This window comes from Pleurodeles waltl, chromosome 1_1 (genome assembly GCF_031143425.1).
Source record: "Pleurodeles waltl isolate 20211129_DDA chromosome 1_1, aPleWal1.hap1.20221129, whole genome shotgun sequence".
Lineage (NCBI taxonomy): Eukaryota > Metazoa > Chordata > Amphibia > Caudata > Salamandridae > Pleurodeles > Pleurodeles waltl.
This window is the reverse complement of record NC_090436.1, coordinates 176196964-176218719: the sequence shown is the minus strand read 5'-3', so window position 1 is coordinate 176218719 and position 21756 is coordinate 176196964. Positions and strand designations below refer to the sequence as shown.

The following is a 21756-nucleotide window of genomic DNA, read 5'->3' as shown; positions in this document are numbered from 1 at the left end:
TGTTTGGCATTGGCAAAGTCAGAAGGTCGGCTAACGCTTTTTAAATACAAGACCTATAGGCTTTGTCACGCCTTGTTCAAATTGGCATCTGAAATCCGAGATTCAGTTGATGAAATGGCACCTTTGGCTAGTTGACAACTTGCCTGACATACGTGTTAAAGAGAACTATGGCTCCTACAGCTAAGTCAGTCTGTGCAGATACACAATGTCAATAAATGTTATTTTTAATATCATAAGGTTATCATACTCTCATTGAAAGGAAGTGAACAAAAGTGCTCGGTGCTCGTAACACTGTGATAAAAACACATTTCAGTATGAAACACGTAAGATTATGCATACTTCTGTAACAAATAAATACAAATATTTAGTTTGTTATCTCATAGTTTATGGTTGATGATGTTTCAATCCCATAAAGATTCAGGATCACCCGAAATGGGCAAAATAGAAAGAAAACCAGAGAAAACTAGTATGGAGAAGCTATAAATACAGAAAAGGAGAGGAAGGCAGATTGATAACCCTGTTGGAAAAATAGTCCCGGAAATAGTGTGTGGAAATGAAGCATGCACTACTCAAGTGGATCCAAAATTGTTCTAAAGCAAAATGAAAAATAAAGGAGAGCGCAGGTTAAGGAATAAAGGACAGTGATCATGATGCAGATCAGCGCAATGGCCATGGTGATAATTTAAATTTATCCTGTTTGTTACCCACAGTGACACACAAAAAGGAGCTGCATTGCTCAATAAAGGAATGGCCAGATCAATTAGAGGGGTGATCCGTGGAAAACATTTAAAAACAAAAAAGGTGAACAATGGAAAAAACAAAAAAGGGAGCAACAAAAGAACAAAATGATTTGAACCGGAGTACAAGGGACTGTATATGTGAAACATAATTCCTCCGGTGGCTCTGCTGTCATGATAATCAACCAAAATTGCATGGGTGAAATTCTGGTTCCAACTGCACAGAATGGCTGCGAGAGTGCCATGTGTGTTAATGAAAGGGGACAGTTCTAACCAACAGGAGTGGGAAGTCAATGTGCAAAAACGGTACAAAAAGAAATAAAGGTAGACACACATATCTTGGACTGACGAGCTGCTATGATTTGGTGGTCAAGTTGGTGAGATCTTAGAGGGGCGAGGTGAAATAGTTTTGACCCATGGAGGATTCTAGGCAGACAAGTGCCAAAATAGGCAAAAAAGTAAAATTGGAAGGAACCCCAAATTGGGTATGTTGAGCGGCCAGCGTATGTATTGTTTCCCCTCTATTATGCTTCATCAAATTGCACTGATTTTTAGAGCCTAATTCTGAAAATGATTAGGCAATCTGTGTCATTTCCTATTTTTTCAATATTCATAAAATTCCTTTGAACACCTCGTTGGAACCTTCACCTCTCACAAGCTATAAATTCACAAGCGTACTCCTATATATTTTGTCTTGCAGATTATCTGCTGCATATGTGATCCGTTGGAGTTAATATGAGGGAAATGTAAGTGCTTCAAGTGGGTGTGAAATGTCTTTTTGACGTTTGTGAATACCACAGAGTTAAGACTTTGTGGATGGACACCACGTTTCCAATGGCCACCTCTCCGCTGTTAACATTGTGTTTCCACTCCTCAATGCAAAACTTACAACAGTGAAAAATCAACCATACTGGTCCGTAATATAACCTAGCAGCCTGCCGTCAGGGTACTGTAATCTAGTGATGGGCCTGAGCTGTAGAAAGGGCCTATAATGAGGGAGAGGGCCCTTAGTGGCTACCATAGCCGTCAGCAGAAAGGCATTGGAACATCAAATCTACTGTGGGTAGAACTTTCCAAGTGAAACAAGAAGAAGTATTAAGACAAGCATTGGAATGTTGGAGCAAAATGGACCTGCCATTATTGGGCCTCTGTCACTCCGTTTTCTTCAGGGCCCTTCATAACTTTCCAGTGTTCTATATTGGGTTAAAGGCCAAAAACGTTCCCAGTTCCTGATACTATAGATCAAGATTTGAATTGCAATTCTGAGCTTCAGTCCAAATAGTTCCAGTTGTACATTACGGGCGGGAACAGCAAACTGGTCCAATGTCATGAGGTCGCTGTTCACACAAGAATAAGGGAGCTCTTTCTTTTGTGCAAGCGTAGACAATGGAGAGAGAGAGAGTGAGAAATTGAAGTGACGGTTTTCCCAAGAAAGAGAGGCAGAGATCGACTGCTCTCAGGAGAGAGAGATCATCTACTTATTCGACATCAACCTGTCAGTGCTTAATTTGATACGGTGGAGACCAACAGCCTTCATTTTTGGGGACCAGCACTTACTTTTTTCACATTAAATGTTTCCCCAGAACAAGGGAAGGAAAAACACATAATTCCGAAAGGCTGTCACAAAAAGAGAAAATAGGGACCTGCAAGAGTGAGAGGAATGCACAGGGAGTCTCTGGTAGCGAATGAAAGACATGAGGTGAATTTACGTCTATTCCGCTTGGTATTTGGTACTCTGACATTTAAATGCATTCTTTCATTCTCAAATAATACTCTGCAACCAGTTGAGAGAGGAACTTCCATTGCTTTCCTGATAGAAGAAGTGAGACATACACGGCCTCTTCCAAAGAGTACTTCACAGAGATTGAAGCGATGTATTTAAAGGCCTCTGTTGCTTAGACTAGGTCACATTTGGCGGGAAAGGGACTCTCCCAGCACTGATGCTGAACAAAATACGAATACATGAATGGACGTACTGCTGCGTGGTAGTGAGCAGATGTGTGTGTAGAAACGATAGGCATTAAAGGCCTTTAGCTGGTAGTCCTTATCTGCTGTGCACTGCCTGCAAGAACTAGCCAAGGGCGGCCCCTGTGACAGCTGAAGCCTGATATGGCCTCTTCTGATAATGCCAGGGTGGTGCCCTGGTTGGAAAAAAAAAAAAAACTATGATGAGCCAGAGGGGTCATTTTGCACAATTGACATGGGCCCTGCCTGGGACAAATAGCAGTGGACTCCCGGAAGGCTGGTCCCTTGATTATTATGTAGGATCAGATCTGTAAACTTCCTTTGCCTTCACATATTTCTCTCAGGAGCACAACAGTTTCAGATAATGGTTTATTAAAACAGGCTGTGCGCACTTGGGATTTAGTGCCTCCCCACTTATGCAAGGAATCTTATTTCGAAAAATATTGAAGTAGGTGTCAAATGGCGTTATTCAGGTATATGCCCCTCCATGTTAAGTGGTGTAGTGGAAGCAGTTTCCCTGCTGTGAAATATTCAGCGCAGTGAATGGGGAGAAAGCGTAATCCACGGAATCTACTCTCCGCCTAGACTTCTATGCAGACTCTTGGGCATTTCTAGGAAGTAGTAAATATTTGCAAAAATATGTATTACTCTTTACTGGGCTAGTACTGGTTGTCCTGATAGTGAGTAATCATAATTGCTATATTATCGTAGAATATTTAAAATGATTCAGCTAATTGTTTCATTACACCCTCTTGTAACTAAGCGCTCGAGTAGGAGGGGTGTAACAAACAGCATCTGTCTCACACCTCTAGTTTCATATCTGCCCATTTTTCTGGAACTATTTCTCCCACAAAGATGGGTAGTCTATTTTTTTATTAATTCTATAGTAGTCGCAGGATAAGCTAACTATTGCACTTGTCTGCAGGAATATCTGTTTCAACATTCATTCCTCGAGGATTTTTGAGGTGTCCTACTTGTCACCCTGTAGACTCTAGTGCTTTCAGTGTGCTAATGATGTTGTAGTGGCACTTAAGGCATGCTTTTCACTGCCCCTCTACGGTATTCCTGTAAGGTGTCACATTGCATTTATTGCCTTAGAGCATCACACCAGGTTGACTTTTCTGGGTGAATGTAGTCTCTTTACCCCATGTCCCTGACTCTCCACGTTTGAGGTATGCACAAATACGCGGGACATGCCAGCTACACTGCCACTCAGCAAGTGGAATGTGTTGAAGGACTAATGAAAACCACGAGTCTGATTCACCCTGAAAATGTTTGTCTTGTCCGTGCATTTCCCATAAGCAAGTTAAACAACCATTGGCAACCCCAAGTCTAAAGGTATTGCCTTTTGTCCTTGACGTTGCAGACCTATTGGCTTTCTCAGTGTTTTCTGATGATGTTGCTAAACATTGGCAAAAAACAAGTGGATATAGCGGGCGCTGAGCAGCATCTGGAAAAAGAAAAACAACACTTAGTGATGTATATTCGTGCATGTGGCTTCACACAAGTGAACATATGTGTCATACATCATTACATGGCTGCCATTTTTGTTTACGTTTACCATTCCAGAATAGCGGACAACCTCCGACGGTAAATTGAAAAATGAAAGATGCATTAAAGGTTGTTTTCAGAAAGGACATCCTAGCAGCAAATTGTAGTTGCTGGGCCTTCGTAAACGGGTTAGAAAAAGAATCAAATAAAAATAAAATGGGACTGGTTGGGAGCAACATAGGAGCAGAGGTAAAGGGGCAAGCAGCAACTGTGAGCAGGGAGGGACAGGAGAGCAGCAAAGGCGAGCAGGATGGGAGGAGCGAAGGAAGCAACAAGGGTTCAACGAGGTAAACCAACACTGATTACGGTGGTGTGAATATGAAGATAGGAAGAAAAGAATAAAAACATGCATGCACGTGCAAAGAAAGAAAAAAAGAAAAAAGTAGTTCAGTGAGTGTGAGCAGTGGGAAGACCCAAGTCCCAGTCAGAAGGATGGTAAGGAAGCCTTGTTTCAGGGAAGTGACAAATACCACAAAGGGAAATAAAGCCATCAAATAAGCAAATGAGATTGACCAGAAAACCAATCAAGGATGAACAATGGGCTGACTCAAACCCCACTGTTGATATTATAATCATCGACAACAGATCTTTTGACAGAAAAAAGTTGACGCTGTCTGTAGGCGAGACCTAAAAAGGGCAAAATGAGCAAGCCGTGTTCACAGTGGTGCACATAGATTTTGCTGCTCTCATGCAGTTTTGCCAAGTACACTGGCAGTGCATTTGGACAATACAGGCTAGTTAGTGGGCGTTTTGAGCGTATCTGTATGTGCAGCCCGATTTCAACTAGGGATGTACACATCTGGCCTATCATTCTGTGCCTAGTTTGACAATGCACATAGAACTGGCAAAAGCTTGCAGGTTGATGTTTACCCTGATAGCCTGTCTTGCAGTGCACGGTATAATTATGCTTATTAGATGCACAAACATGGTTGTATGTTTTCAACTTAACACACTATTGGGGTACACGATTTTAGAGAAGTCATTGAGGCATGCACAGAGTTTTTTTTTAAAGAAAGGTTACATTACCTGGGGTTTCTGGCCTTGCACAGCAAAACAATCCCCTCAGGATACATAAAACATACAGCAAAACTGTGGAACCAAAGGGACAACAGAGCTATCATTTGAGTAACACAGGTGTTAACTCCCTTACTTTCAGCCAGCAGAGTTACATTTTTGGTTCACAAACTGACAGAAGACTGATTTTAGGATACTCCAGACTCCATTGTTGGTAATGTTACCAGCATGAAATATAGGGAACAAACCTCAAAGTGGGCAGAGTGGGCATTTGTTTGGGAGATTTAAACTACTAACAGCATCTCTATTTTGGAATCATTCAACTTAAATCCACTGTTCTTTTCAATTCATTAACTCATCCAAAGTCTTATTCTGTTATACAGCTCTTACAAATAAAGTAGGACTGTGTATTTGGTCAACATGAATTTCAGAGTGTAGGGACTCAGTCCACATATACCATCGGGAAATGTTGATATGATTCCTAGCTAGCTCACAGTACCCCACCTGTAACCCCTAAACACGGGGTCACAGATGGGCTCTGCAACCTCGGACGTGACTAATCAGATTCCTGAAGACATTGTTGAAACAGATCTACACATTCGTTGATTAGACACAAAAGAAATTTGTTCAGAACATTTATTGCAACAGTGTTATTCTTGCTTAAAAAACATGAGCTGTGATGATTAGGCAAACGAGACAGCGCATAGGTAACCATCATTACAAAGATTGTGAAACAGATAAACAGTTCAACCAAGGGTCTGTGATTATGTTGGTTAACTCCTATCTGTAACTTCCTATACTGCTAAGAGCATAGTGGGAACACGCTCTGCCAGATCTGTTGAGATAACCTGTACCTCCATATCTGGGTAAGTTGTACTAGGGTGCCAGGAGGCCAGGAAGCCAGCTTGGTGTAGTGTGGCTGTTGGTCCTCAGTGGCAGCCAAGGTACAGCTCGGGCACTGCATGTGTGCAAAGTTCTAGGATAAGCCCAGCGGAAGTGCTCCTTTTAGCATATGAAGTGCTGAGCCGGTTTTCATAACACAAGCACTCTCCATGTCACACTGTGTCAGAGGTGCAGGCTTGATGCTGTGCTGTATCTATAAAAGCGGATTTGTCTCCATGGACAATCAAAATGTTCAGGCATTGTGTTCTGTGTGCTCAGCCTTGGACAGAGTGTACAGATTAGATGGCTTACTAGGAACGAGCAACACGTACAACAATTTGTCAGTACATTATCACATAAACTGGAAACCATGTAAAAGGCTACAGAAAGGACACAGAAAAATGCTAAGTTTAAAAACGTGCATTTAAAAATGTAGTCTCTATGCAGGCCCTAACATGCCTTCACCGCAATTCAGTAATGAGAAGTCTTCACTCTGGTGAAGAACAGAGGAATGAAACTTTAGGCATCAAGATGCTAAAATAGTGATAATGGAGATGCTTGCAGAATCCCACACATCACTGCTCTAAGTAGATGTATAGACCAGTCTAACATATTGCTTCCTCTATAAAAGTAAAAAGCAATACCACTAATATTTATTTGTGTCTACTGACTCGAAGACGCTTAGACAATGGTCACCTACCCCATGGTACCAGAATGGTTGAGCAAGTTCAGGAACTGACCTATAAACTCTTGTCCTGTGCAGTAAAACATGTGCTGTGCTTTTGCCTCATCAGACCTCTCTTAAAAATGCAGCACACCACTAGATCCCACCCTGATTGCTAAGATGTAAGATGGTAATGACCATGTCACTAGATCCCAGAAGAGGCTGAGCCTCACTTAATTTTTGGACCAAGATCATGTACAATGCTGCAAATCTAGACTATCACCTTTCAGTCTGTTTTATGTTTTAATCTCTCATGTTCATAAATGCCAGATTCTTTATTGCCCCAATTGTGTGAGTTTTTTGAGCCACACTTTTGACTGATCTTCTTGGTTCTTTTAACTTCGAGAAGAATCAAATGATTGCCACATGTGAGCGGAAAAAAGGAATAGTGTATCCCTTCAAGCACTTGGTGTCTGGTTTGACAAAGGAGGAGGTAGATGCACAGTACATGGAGATTTTCCTTTGCTTTCCGCTTGCAGAAGGCCACAGGGAGAATGTTGTATCTTTGGAAACCTGCAAAGATTCTGCCACTGGGACTCTGATTGCAAAGGGTGGTTACAGGTGTAATGTCTCGTATTAGACATGCCAAATCTTAGTGGAGCCAAAAGCTTGCCATTAAGTGGGCTCTGCTGCACACTGTGATGTCTCTGAGTAAAAACTTTGAGTACTCTCACTATGAAAAAGTTGATGTTCTCAAATGACAGTGATGCTGATAGAAAAAATGGTGTGTTAGTAAATGGCTTACGTTTCAATTGCTCTGCGAGTGTTCAGGTAATTGTCCTTGTGTCCAACACTACTAAAACAAGTTACAAAGTGATTTGAAGTACATAAATTGCACCTATTTCTTTAAGTGCTACCTATATTTTGTACTTAACCAAGCAGTTTGTTTTCTCATAGTTCTAAAAACCAGTAATTGTGGAAGAATAAGAGTCAACCATCAACTGCGATGGCAGTCAAGTGCGTTTCCTGCGACGCAAGCAAAAGAATCAGAACCTCGGATCCAGCCACACAAAAGGTAGGCAAGTGTACATGTAGGGTATTGAGATTCATAAAGATAATATCTGCTCATGGTACATGATCACTGCGTGGTATTACAGAGCTTGATTTCTTCTACCATGAAACATTATTTAATAATATTACTCTATTTCTATTTATTGCTCCACCCCCATCCATGCTTTATTTATGACTTTCTCTACTTGGACAAATAATCTTTTTTTTTTTTTGTAATAATATGGTATGGACTTGCAGTGCTGAGCAAAACACACTAATAATACAAAATATGATCACCTTTGCTAGAAATGGGGTCTCTAGTTGGCAGTGGTTTGCACCCTGCCCAAGTAGGGAACCTCACTCTTGGAAGGCTAAGGTAGTCACACGGCTAAAATAACCCCTGCTTACCCCCTTGGTAGCTTGGCATGAGCAGTCTGGCTTATCTCAAAAGCAATGTGTAAAGTATTTGTACACACACACAATAACACAGTGGAAACTCCTCAAAAGAACTATACACCAGTTTAGAAAATAGCCAATATTTATCTGAGTAAAACAAGATCAAAATGACAAGAATCCAACATACACAAGTAAAGATACGAATTTTCAGACATTAAACCCTAGTAAAGCTCTTAGAAACACAATAGCTCCAACTGGGGCTATCACGGCGTCTTGACGGAGTCATTCCTAACAGTCCAATGCCACTCATGAGGGAGTGTGGGTCGGTCACAGAGTTGCACGGATCCCAGGCACAGTAGATGGGAGAACAATGAGGAAACAAAGACGTTGCACAGAGTTGCAGAGGTGTGGTGCCAGTTCCTTACTGCTACCGGGAAGGTGAGCCGTCGGTTCCTTACTGCTAGGCAGGGGAGGTGAGGCGTTGATTCCTGATGGTTGCAGGTGAGGTGATGCTGTATCAGTGGTGAGGTGCAGTTCCTTACAACACAGCAGGTCAAGATGTGAGGCGTCGACTTTGTGGTGTTGTGATCACACCACGGGGCCACAGGTGCTGTGGTGGAGTTGTGTGTCCTGGACGTTGGGGACACGGCACTCAGGACTCACCCTGTGGCATGACTTCGGAGCTGATGCAGCAGCATAGTGCCTGCGGTGGAGGTCGCGGTCATTGCACTCAATGGGAAGCACTGCTCCAGTGCAGGCAGCGACGCAGAGTCAGGCACCAGTCCTAAAGTGGTCCTGGACGTTGACTCACTAGTTTCTTGTTACACCAGAACTCACTCCCAAGGGCCCAGGAACTGGATTTGGCACCACTTAGCAAGTCAGGCCTCTTAGCAAGAGAGCCCAGGCGCTGGCAGGTAAAGTCTTTGTTCCTGAGACTTCTTAACAGGAGGCAAGCTTAGTCAAAGCCCTTGGAGAACCTTTGGACGCAGAATGTAGAAAGCCATGTCCAGTCCTTTTACTCCCAGGTGAAGCACCAGGCAGCATGCTAGCCCAGCAAATCAACTGGCAGAGTGGCAGTCCCTCCTACAGCATACAGCTCTTCTTCCTGGCCAAATGCCCTGAGTCCAGAAGTATTCGAACTATGTAGTGTCAGAGGTCCAGTACTTATTCCCATTTCTGTCTTTGAAATAGGCAAACTTCAAAGAGAAGTCTTTGTAGAGCACAAGACCCTGCCTTTCCTGTCCTGGCCTCAGACACACTCCATGGGATTTGAGACTGCTTTGTGTGAAGACAGTGTTCTGCTTTCCCTCTTATCTCATAACCGAGCTTACATAACCTCTCTGGAATGCACTTCTGAGTTTAAAGAAGACATTTATTGTTATTAATTCCCCACCACAAGGTTCCTGAGAGATGGAATTAGTAGATTGGAAGCACACGTTCAAAAGTAGTCGCAGCAATGAAAGCAAAATATATCAAAGTACTTCTCAGTTGCAATGTACACAGCAAATATAGGTGATTATATTATAGCATAACTTCAAAGCAAAGCATAAAAGTCAAAATTCATCACCATATGGGCAAGGCTGTAGGGCCTATATTCAGCTTAATCTTTCTGGGGTCTGCATGTTGATGACTCCGGTCAACTGCGAGAAAGAGATCTTCTACCCAAACGGGAGACAGGCAACTGACGTCTAGCTCCTGTCTGAAGTCAAAGCAGATTCCATCTACCTCACCGTAGTCCAGAGTCATCCTTAAAAGCAAACTCAGTGTGAGAACCGAAGAAACTTGGAGAGTGGCCAATTCTCCTGAGCTCCCTCGCTCTCAGACTGGATTGCGAGGTAAACACAAAATCTAGCTCTTATCAGCTAAGGTCTGGTGTAAAGAAAACAGCCTGGTCCATCTTGTGGAAAAACACAGCTTGTAAAAACACAGCTCATCTGCAATGTCTAACCCCACGTTAAAGCCAATAGGCAGCTAACCTAAATAGCAAATGTAATGTCTAATGTCATGTCAAAGCCAATAGGCAGCTAAACTGAATACAGAATGTAATGGCTAATGCCATGTCAAAGCCAATAGGCAGCTAAACTGAACAAAACATATAATGTGCTACTGGTGAACATTGAGCAACTAATATGCACAGTGGTGAAACACAAAGTCAGTGGTCAAACACAATTAATAGCATCACATTCCACCCTATGACCAATGAATTTTTGTTTCATACCTCTTATTTCAAACAAAAAACAAAAACATCAACGCAAAAAAAACTTTATAAGCAAATCAGATTTGAATGACCAAAGCAATCACTGTAAAGCAACGGAAGTGGATTAACATATTGATCTCATAACCCTTCACATCAGATACATATACACAGAACAGTGTCTCTAAAATAGCAATTTGATGTAGCATGGGTTCTACTCATGTAAAGGTGCACGGTCCACCTGAAAGGTTTGCTGGCGAAAGTCAGAGTTCCATACGAAAAAACACAGACCGTTAACTGTTAAGGTTGCTTAGTTCCAATGGAAGAATGTAATCAAACAAGTTGAACTTGAACTGAAGGCGCCATTTGTGCAAAATTGATCCATGGGATTTGTACTCTACTCAATCAGGTTCAGGTTGGGGGTTCGGTCCCTTCCCCGACCCCACATGCACACACCAGAAGGGAGACCACACAGCACACTGATGGTCAGTGGCGAAACGTGGTAGGATCTGCAAAAGAAAAAAGTATGACTTTTCTTGCAAATAACATTTGTCATCTGAAATGTACCCTTCCTCATCCTTTCCTTGTTTTATAATCAGCAGGACATTTTTGGGGCCCTTTGTTATGATTTCTGCAGGTTCTGGAGGGCCACTTGGGGCTTCAACCCACACCTCAGCACTGAGGTTTTTATCTGCATCACCACAGCTTCCCTTTCCTTGCACTGTCAGAAGGGCTGGGGCAGACTCCTTCTTTACCAAACCTCCATTCACTGCATATTTGACAAGTTGGGCCATTCTGTCTCCAATTTGTATGAATGAATTAGATTATTTTCTAGGTATCAGCATAATTTTGATTTCTCCTGGGTAATCTGCAGCAATCACTCCCCCTACAACCTGAGCAATTTGCCATATCTGTCCTGGTAACTTTCATCTCTCCAATTGATCTCTGACTGTTTGTGGGACAGATTGCTCTTGTGCGTGCTGCACAGTTTCTATCAAATCTAGGGGAATGTGCATCCCTCTCATCTCTGCCCACCTGTAAGTGGCTTTTTCTCCCAGCTGTCCACATTTCTGGTGCACCCACTTAGCCATCCCCACTAAGTCAGAATTCTGGGTGGCCACTTCAGACTCTGAATTTTGCTCTTTAACATCTGCAAGGGAATTGAACCAGTTATGTACAAGCCATGTGGAAAACCAAACGGCTAAACCATCGGCAGTGAACCAAGAATCAGTGTAAAAATGACACATCTCAAGGAGCTCTTGCTTTAAAGTCTGACACACATTGTACAACACTGTTCCTTCTCCTGTGCTAGACAACAACTTTTCAGTAACTGGATTGTAATCATTAGTCAAATACACACGCTTTGTATCCTCAGGGGACACGAATTCAAATGGTGCACTCAATTTCACTGGTGACTCTTTTACCTGTGGTACTCCCTGCACCCTCTCCACATCCTGAAAAGGGGCTTGTGACACCTGTTCATGTAAGGCTGCAGTGACTCTAGCCCTGTCTTGCATGTACCAGATCCAGTGTATGATACTAGCTTCCTGTACCTGTCCTAAACTGTGAGATTTAGGTGAATTCATCACCCACTGCATGCTTGATATTTCAGTTTCCATACTCCAAAGTTCCAGGTGCACTCTTGTCCTCCCCTGTTCCTGATTTACATGTAAATCAGTGTTTCCCTCTTGTACTGCGCAGAAACCTAAAGTCTGAATTATTTCATTTGCCAAATTAAAAGCGCGCAGCTGCTTATATTTTTTCCTAGATACTTTATACCAAAGTGTTAAGATTTCACTCAGATGAGGGCTATACTGTTTCCAAAAATCAAACAAGCTAATGAAACTCGGTGTAGTGCAAACAGTAAGAAACTCTAAAATCTTTTCTTTTACTTGTACCAGTAACTGCACATTTTGCGACGGTACTTCTACCGTGTCCGAATTAATTTTTCCTTGCAGAAGCGGTCTGTAAATAACATTCTGAGCTCTGTTCTCAGTGTTATCAGTTAAGGAATGCGGTGTGTTTTGCTCTATGGTCTGCTCACACGGAGGCTCAGACTGGCTCACAGCTGTCTTAACCCCCTCATTACTGGATTGGGAAAAGCCAGATTCTTCTAAAACAGCAGTTTTATAGATTTCAGCATTATCTTGCATTAATGTGTTCTGGCTAATTTGCTCACGTAAATTCGTATTTTCATGTTCTAACTGCCTACATCTCTCCTGCATTTTGCTGTAAGCAGATAAAAGTATCCAAACCCTTCTGTCAAGAACAAAAGGCACATCATTTCTTTCAAAAGGCACATTTTTTAAATATGCTTTATCACAGCAAGAAAACATGTTTCTCAAGGCACCATAAGGCAGTTTAACTTCACATGCATTTTCAAACATGGTCTGCCGTGCTTCTGTAATTCTCTAAACAACAAAAAACAATTACACTTTTAAATAGTGCACTTCCAATTTCCAATTTGACTCCCAGACTGACGACTAACGACAAAATGTTCTGCTTTCCCTCTTATCTCATAACAGAGCTTACAGAACCTCTCTGGAATGCACTTCTGAGTTTAAAGAAGACATTTATTGTTATTAATTCCCCACCACGAGGTTCCTGAGAGACGAAATTAGTAGATTGGAAGCACATGTTCAAAAGTAGTCGCAGCAATGAAAGCAAAATATATCAAAGTACTTCTCAGTTGCAATGTACACAGCAAATATAGGTGATTATATTATAGCATAACTTCAAAGCATAAAAGTCCAAATTCATCACCGTATGGGCAAGGCTGTAGGGCCTATATTCAGCTTAATCTTTCTGGGGTCTGCAAGTTGATGACTCCAGTCAACTGCGAGAAAGATATTTTCTACCCAAACGGGAGATAGGCAACTGACGTCTAGCTCCTGTGTGAAGTCAAAGCAGATTCCATCTACCTCACTGTAGTCCAGAGTCATCCTTAAAAGCAAACTCAGTGTGAGAACCGAAGAAACTTGAAGAGTGGCCAATTCTCCTGAGCTCCCTCGCTCTCAGACTGGATTGCGAGGTAAACACAAAATCTAGCTCTTATCATCTAAGGTCTGCTGTGAAGAAAACAGCTTGGTCCATCTTGTGGAAAAACACAGCTTGGAAAACACAGCTCATCTGCAATGTCTAACCCCACGTTAAAGCCAATAGGCAGCTAACCTAAATAGCAAATGTAATGTCTAATGTCATGTCAAAGCCAATAGGCAGCTAAACTGAATACAGAATGTAATGGCTAATGCCATGTCAAAGCCAATAGGCAGCTAAACTGAACAAAACATATAATGTGCTACTGGTGAACATTGAGCAACTAATATGCGCAGTGGCGAAACACAAAGTCATTGGTCAAGCACAATTAATAGCATCACAGACAGGCACAGCCCTATTCAGGTGCAAGTGTCGGCTCCTCCCACCACTCTAGCTCAGGAAGTGCAGGGCACACTTCAACTATCTTTGAGTGACTGTCTAGAGTGAATTCAGAAACAGCCCAACTGTCATCCTGAACCAGCCATGAATTTCGTAGACAGGCAGAGGCACAGAATGCCACTTTCTAAAAGTGGCATGTTCAAATCTACAGTTCAAAAACCAACTTCACCAAAATATGTATTTTTAAATTGTGAGTTCAGAGACCCAAAACTTAATATCTCTGTCTGGGCCCAATGGGAAATTACACTTAAAAGGTATTTCAAGGCAATCCCAATGTTACTCTATGGGAGAGAAATGCCTTGCAATTGTGAAAACTGAATGTAGCAGTATTTCACTATCAGGACATGTAAAACACACCAGAACATGTCCAACCTTTGAAATACATTGCACCCTGCCCATTGAGCTACCAGGCCAACATGGCAGTGTAAAACTGCACCCACAGGCACCACAGTGGCAGTTCTGAGACATGTGTACATGACTACTCATGTGAGTGGCCAGTCAGTGCTGCAGCCCCACCAGCAGCATTTGATTTATAGACTGGGCACACATTGTGCACTATACTATGGACTTGCTAGTAAACCAAATACACCAGTCATGAAGAAACCAGTCACCAATACATTTTAGACAGAGCATATGCACTTTAGCACTGGTTAGGAGTGGTAAAGTGCCCAGAGTCCTAAAGCCAACACAAACATCACCCTGCTTATGAGACTACCTCAAGCCTACTTTAGGTGTGACTTACATGTAGTAAAAGGGAACGTTTGGGTCTGGCAAGTGGGTGCACTTGCCAGGTCGATACAGCAGTGTAAAACTGTACATACAGGCACTGCAGTGGCAGGTCTGAGACATGTTTACAGGGCCACTCGTGGATGGCACAATGAGTGCTGCAGGCCCACTAGTAGCATTTGATTTTCAGGCCCTGTGCACACATGGTGCACCATATCAGGGACTTACTAGTAAACCAAATATGCCAGTCATGGAGAAACCAATCATCAATACAATTTAGACAGAGAGCATGTGCACTTTAGCAGTGGTAAAGTGCCCAAAGTTTTAAAGCCAACACAGACAGGTCAGAAAAAATAGGAGGAAGAAGGCAAAAGGTTTTGAGATAATCTTTCAAAAAGGGCCAGGTCCAACACCATTTAAAAGAGATGCATGCAGAGGCCTGATTTAATGTTCAGAAATGTATTTTAATGCACGTAATGCAGTGCAAACTAAGGGCCTGATTACGTCCTTGGCGGATGGGATACTCTGTCACAAACGTGATGGATATCTCATCCGCCGTGTTACAAGTTCCTTTATATCCTATGGAACTTGTAAAACGGCGGGTGGATATCCGTCATGTTTGTGACGGAGTATCCTATCCGCCAAGGTGTGCCTAAATCAGTTGTGCCTGCAGCGCCATCCAAGAGCAGCACAGATGCTAGTATGTAGCGGGCATTTATATAGCGTGCTGCATGCACTGCTTTGCATGTAGTCAGAGACTGCTATTCAATGAGAGTTAGGACAAACATGGAAAAGTGGCACAAGTGTTCAAAGATGAGTCCTGGGAATATATTGGATACACAAGATGAAAGCTGGTTGATAGCACTGTATTGTCTGCCTTGTAAATTGTACTCTGTTGTTCTAAGAGTGAATATTGTTTCTTTGAAATGTACTAAAAAACAAAAACAAGTTCTAAAGATTGTGAAGGATTGTTAAGGTAGGCCTTCTCTTCCAGCGAGTCAGTGGAGACATGCATAAGTACCCAATGCCAGATTATGGTTTACAAAGTAGAGCATGTGTTATTCTGCATTGAAGAATTTGCAAAGTTAGACCAAGGTGCCATTTTTGTTTGTAATCTGTTAGTTGTTTGTTTTCAGCAGAAAACCTAAAACTGGAATCCTAATGTTAAACATGGGAGGTCCCGAGACCCTGGATGATGTACATGGTTTCCTTCTCAGACTTTTCTTAGATAAAGACCTCATGACTCTTCCAGCACAAAGGTAAGGATTTATGTCTATACCTCTCTACACCAAGGAAAATAATGCTGCCTTTTAACATAGCTGAAGAAAGTGGATTATTATTTGGGTTGAGCCACTAGCCCCTCAAGGAATCATAGCACTTCTTTTCAGTGTGAACTCCCAGGTTCAGTAAGGTAACCTGAGCCCAACTCCCTGGTAGCTATGTCACAGGGCAGACAGGCTTAATTTAGGGCACTGTGTAAAGTATTTATGCACTACCAAAACATTAATAAAGTCAAAACACCACTTTTATTTTACAATTCTAATTCGGTTCATCATTTTTATATAATGCTGAACCGAAGTAGAAACGTAAAGTAAAATGTAATAAACAAAATGACACCAAAGCATCAAAAATCCAATAAGAGGAACTGGGGATATGATTTTAAAAAAAGTTTTAAGTAGAAATTGCGCCAAAAAAAACCAAAACGTCAGTGGTAGTTTATGGAAGCGATAGACTGGGACGTCGGCACAGTTTGAGGCTTACCGCTATTGAGCCCTGGTCTGATACAACAAGTGAATTGGTCACGGTAAAATCCTGGAAGTCAAAAAGTTCAAAATTGTTTGTAAGTCCTACTCAAAAAGTGGCTTTGTCGCTATTTTGCAGAAAAACTTTGAAAATTCTTCTAAGTCCCAAAGCAGAATGGGTCCTTGTCACTTTTTATAATTTAAAATCCTCTTTGCACACACTGCTCCTGAAATCGCAGCCACCCCTGTGGAACTGAAGGTCAGATACCTGAAGCAGGTTGGGTCCCTCTGTACCTCGGGAGATGTCTTGCGGAAACATTTCTAACGAAGAATGGGACTTAGTTTTGTTTTCTTTGCGGGTGCTAGGAGCTTTGAGTGGGACAAAGCTGTTATTCAATCTGATGCCATGGAACTGCCTGTCAGATAATTTTTCCGGCCGGTCTTGAGGCTCTGGAAGAAAATAAAAAAGATTACAAACTTTTATCTGGTGCCCAAACAACTAAAGGGGTACATTCTAAGGCCCCCAGGACCTTACAAGAACACCCTTAGAGACTCTCGGTTTGTCAGGCACAGGCCAACAGCAAAGTCCAGTCCAAGTCCAGTTGCCACTGGGAAAAGGCCTCTGCAGCTTGTTTTTCCCTGCAGCCACGAAGGAGGTCAGCCAACAGTCCATTGGAGCCCACTTATTTTTTTCTGGGTACAAGAGGTAGCAGGTCCCTTCTTTCAGGGCTCCTCTCTGGTCATAGGCAGTAAGTCCAGTTCTTGCCTGTTCTGCCTCAGTTCCAGTAAGTATTCTAAGAATGGTGTCAGGGGATACCACATTTATGCCTGGCATCAGCTAGTGGGTGAGGGTGACTCATAGGCACTACCTCACCAATATGGGTAAAAGTTCCTGGGGACAACCCTACCCACTTTTTTCAGCATTTCCTGTTTTCCCTACTGCAAACAATCCCAAAGTGCCCCTCAATCTCACAAAGTCTAAGGGGGAAAAGCCTTCTCCCTTTTTGCAGAGCCTGGGTCTCTACCCAGAGATCTGGCCAGGTTAATGATCAGCCCCAGCCTTTGTGGTCACTCAAAACTAATTTTCGGGTAGCCTTCCTTCCACTGGGTTTGGGGCCAGCCTGCCTGAGGACATAGTCTTGGGTCGGTCCTGGTGTTACAAGACATTTACTTTTGACACAGAAGGCCCCATTAAAGTAAATGAAGTTTCTGGCCCCACCCCAACTGGCCCTTTTGACAGGAAAAGAAAACACCTTCCCACTGCCAGGCCCTTGTTTCTGCTCTGGAAGAAGTTTTTACACCTCTTTCACACGACGTACAGACTAGGCATTGGCCTCTGGTAGATTTAGGCATGACAAAAGATCCATTTCTAAAAAAACATTTCCCATATTTAATAAAAGTCCCAATTTAGCATTAGATTGGATTGTCAGTTTATATAAAGAATACGTCTTTTGATTGGAGTCTGTAGCTGGTACAGGTCAAACATTATAGATTAAAGTATATAATCCATACTTTGACTTTCCCTCAGTTTACGTCTGAGAGTTTTGTCCTCCGCGCTGGGAGGCCTACGGGTAGCCATGCGCTATATAAATACAAATAACATAACATACTTTGACTTTTACAGCCTGACCATTGACAATGTCATTTTGGGCATGCGACTTCTAATGTCACTCATGTTCCACCACTCAATAATATGCATCCTACCTTGTGGGTAGTAAATTATGGTTAGGGGAGACTTATTTATTACTTAAAATCATGTTTCCTACCTGTCAAGAGGGTGATTATGACAGGTCTGTGCAGCAGGGCTCTAGCTGCTGCTGCCAGGCTACACAGGGGGGACCTGAAGCTCCCTTTACAATGTCAGTGTAGTAGATGGCATAATAGGTGCTGCAGTGGCTTTTAACTTTCATTGCTAGGTGTGTATTTCCACGCAATATACTATGGCCTTTAAGGAAAGTTAATTGCGCCAATCACGTTTAAGACAATTTCGACATATCTAAAGGGGGAACACAAGCACTCTACTCCTGATTAGCAGAGGTAAAGTGCACAGAGTTCCTGGTACAGAAAAATGCAAAAATATCTGAAGTACCTACACGGAAAAAGCTGAGTTCCTACACATAGTTTTTTTATTATATCACGTGTGCCCCACTCCAGTTTGCCCTAGTCGCTTTCTATGCAGCAGTTAAGATAGGTTAGTGAAATCAGTGGTTGGAGCTGAGATATATATGTAATCTGCAGGTCACCCACTTGAATCCCATGAGGCAAAACTCACCCTTTAACCATTCTTTGACTGATAAATGGAGTACTGATCATTAGGACATTGTTAGCACAAGTTGCTTGCCATGGTATGAGAATAGAAAAATATGCAGAGGCTAGAGTTCAATATGTCAAACTTTTGGACTCGCCATGGTGCTCCACAAAGACTAAGTGGTGTCAAAATTTACATCAAGGTAAATGAGCAAATTTCTCAAACTTGCCCATAAGGAAATGATTAAAGATTAGCTAGATGGCCATTATACCGAGCATCTAAATATTAATGAAGACACTGTAATTTGAATGATTTCATGGGTGACATTTGAGACAAAGTATTCCAAATCAAGAATCCTTGGTTGACGGGAGGTGTAACTATTAGGCTGTTTACATATCACTTGTGGACTGTTTACCAGGAAATATGTGGATAGGCCAGCGCATTAGTAGTATGTATTTAACACATTTATCAATGATGGCAAAATAGAGACATTGTATTGGGATTTAGAAAGGAGCGCAGGATTAAGTCCTATTTAAGTATAACATTGAGTGGAGATAAGTAATGTATTTTATCCTTTAGTGTTCTATTGACAATTATAATATTCATTTGTAGAGATACTTCAGCAAATACAGAGTAGGGTGACATACAATACTGGAAGTTTCATAGTTTGAGAACGCCTAAGAGTGCTAGTTGAAAAAGGTACTTATAAGAGGAATATTACTGACTGCGGAAGCCAATGATTTCTTATATCATGACGGGAAGGTTGAAATATAATTTATTATGTTTTTTTATGGATTTCAGTAATTACACTTGTGTGTGGCTTTGCAGAATAAAGTGAAAGTAGTTACAGTGACAACAGTTTTTAAATAATTCTATTTTGTTAGTTCCACAGCTGTTATTGGATTTAAACTGATGTTTTCTCCATTAATTTTCAATTATTGCATGATACATTTATCGTCCTTCCTCATATCACTGTACGGCTGCTGTGCTCGTGACTGTTGCGGGAGTGCCAGCCTTCATCTGAAACGACTAGCTCAGTTATTTTACATCCTTTTGTAGAAAAAAAAGGTGCTGAAACCATTGAAGTTTCAATTATGTCGTTTGAAGGCTACAGCAACGCATAATTTTGCTGTGCTGCCGACCTTTCTCACAGTGTGTCACTGCCTGTTTTTCTGCAGATATATATACGCCTGCATTCAAATACATTTGGGCTCTCTCTCATCGCGGGTTACTAAAGGAGGCAGTGGGGCCTGACTGGGAACTGCAGAGACCAGCATTCTCTGCCAGCTGGTCCGCCCCACAGTGCAGATGCCCGTAGGCCCCTGCATTCAAATACATTTGGGCTCTCCCGCATTGTGGAATGTGCTCGGGTGAGGACAGGGCCAAGGGCAGACCCATCAGAGCCCGGAGGAGGCTAGGCTGGGCCTACTCCGTGTAGTTGTGTTTCTGAGGTTGAGTTCAGTTTATCCCTCAAGGTGTCAAGATACTCCAAGGTCGTCCCTGTAAGATTGGTAGCTCTTTATTTGCATTTACTAACTAGTTCTGTTGCCTAGTGTTGTGCTGTCCCGGCCCTGAGGCCCCCTCCATAGGGAAATGGGGAACAGGAATACCCCAGAAGGTTCTTCCTAAACGCAGCCCTCGCCAAAATCCACTAGTATCAACAAAATGCTACAGAGGGCTATGGGAATCATCTCTACTGACATTGAACTAAAAGAGAGGAAACTCTTGTTTGTTGGTCCTAATGAGATACGTATGGATGGATCCCCATTGAGTAGCCCAAACCACGCAGGCCCTAGTGCTGTAACTGACTGTTGTGCAGCTCTGCCATGAAGATAGAATTCTAGCACCTACCACATCAGGAGCATGACCAAAAAATGCTCCTTGCCCTCACAAGCCCACGAAAAGCCACGTCTGCATTGCTTACCCCATACAACAGCAATGGTAGTTAGTCCTAGTCCTAGTGCTGATGCGGGTATTTTGGGTTCTGCTACTTCCAGTCAGGGAGTGTCTGACCATCACCTTTCTTGGGCCGAGAATCCTTTGGAAACATTCTTTGGGAAAATCAAGTATCTTCTACAGAAGGAACTTTTGCCTGGAAGCCATTGAAAGAAGGGTTTAGTCGCAGCAGAAACAGGTGCAGTTATCTCCCTTTGAACTGTCTACCCCTCAGGAGGGTGGTCAGGGCCCTGCAATTAATCACCCTGCTAACCCAGACAGCGTAGACGGTGTGTTTATGGGTATTGGGTCCACTAACACCAGGATAAGTTCCAGTGCGGAGGCTGCTGGTGGAGCCACATCTAAGGGGACTGATCTAAATTGGGTGTCAGCATCATTCAGGCTGGGTGGGGTAGGGAAGCTCTATGCTAATGTTAATCCTCAGGCCCCTTTACAGAAGCAGCCAGTGACTGATCTCCCACAGGCTTTGTGTCTGTATGCAACACTTCTGGCAGGTGTCCCTCAGCTGCAAGAAGGCCAGAATGAGAGTCAGAGAGAACTGTTCAATAAGTGCATTAACTGGTTGTCCCAACACAGGGACTTCCCCTTTTATATGTCCGATGAAATACGTTACACACGCCGGGTTGGCTGGCTGGGCCCTGGGCCAAAGATCGTAAATGGTGACTGTATCTTCATAAACATTCAGTCTCCCCAGGTATTGCAGAGGCTGCTATTTCCCCTCCACAGCCCCACAGGTCGATTTAAGAGGGAGACTAATGTGGTCTTACTGTCACTCGGGTATTTTTATAAACCAAATTACTGGAGGGGAAAAGGGATTCTCGCCCAAAGGCCAGCCACTTGTGACATTCTTAATTCACCTGTGGTTCATGTTAAACAGGCGATTAGAACAGATGACTTTGTACTCCCCCTCTTAAATCATGTTGGTGTTCTAGACAGGGTGGATTGACTTGTATCTAGTGGGAAAGGTTCCCCCTCGATGTGCTCGGTAGAAGGGAATGGTGAAGGTGGGGTTCGGGGTTAAGGCAAGGACAGCAGAGGCCGAACTTCTGCTTGTGGGGGGCCTTCCAAGAACTCAACAGCCAAGGGGGATAGCAATGTGGGTCCCCTAGGTAAGGGGATGCAGGCCACTGATGTGGCAAGTGGGTGGGTACAGATTCCACCTTATCTTATGTCAGTGGGATCCCATCCTCTGAAGA

At 42.7% G+C, this 21756-nt stretch overlaps 1 protein-coding gene across 2 annotated transcripts in view; it reads left to right on the top strand.

The window, feature by feature from the left end:
- FECH (ferrochelatase) overlaps positions 1-21756 on the top strand; it is a 148740-nt gene that overhangs the window by 18763 nt on the left and 108221 nt on the right. Inside the window, exons 2-3 of one of the 2 annotated variants that reach the window (XM_069220028.1) lie at positions 7771-7888; positions 15751-15873. In XM_069220028.1, coding sequence (XP_069076129.1) covers positions 7771-7888; positions 15751-15873 — 241 coding nt within the window. The remainder of the gene's footprint in view (positions 1-7770; positions 7889-15750; positions 15874-21756) is intronic. The other variant, XM_069220020.1, reaches the window with a different exon arrangement.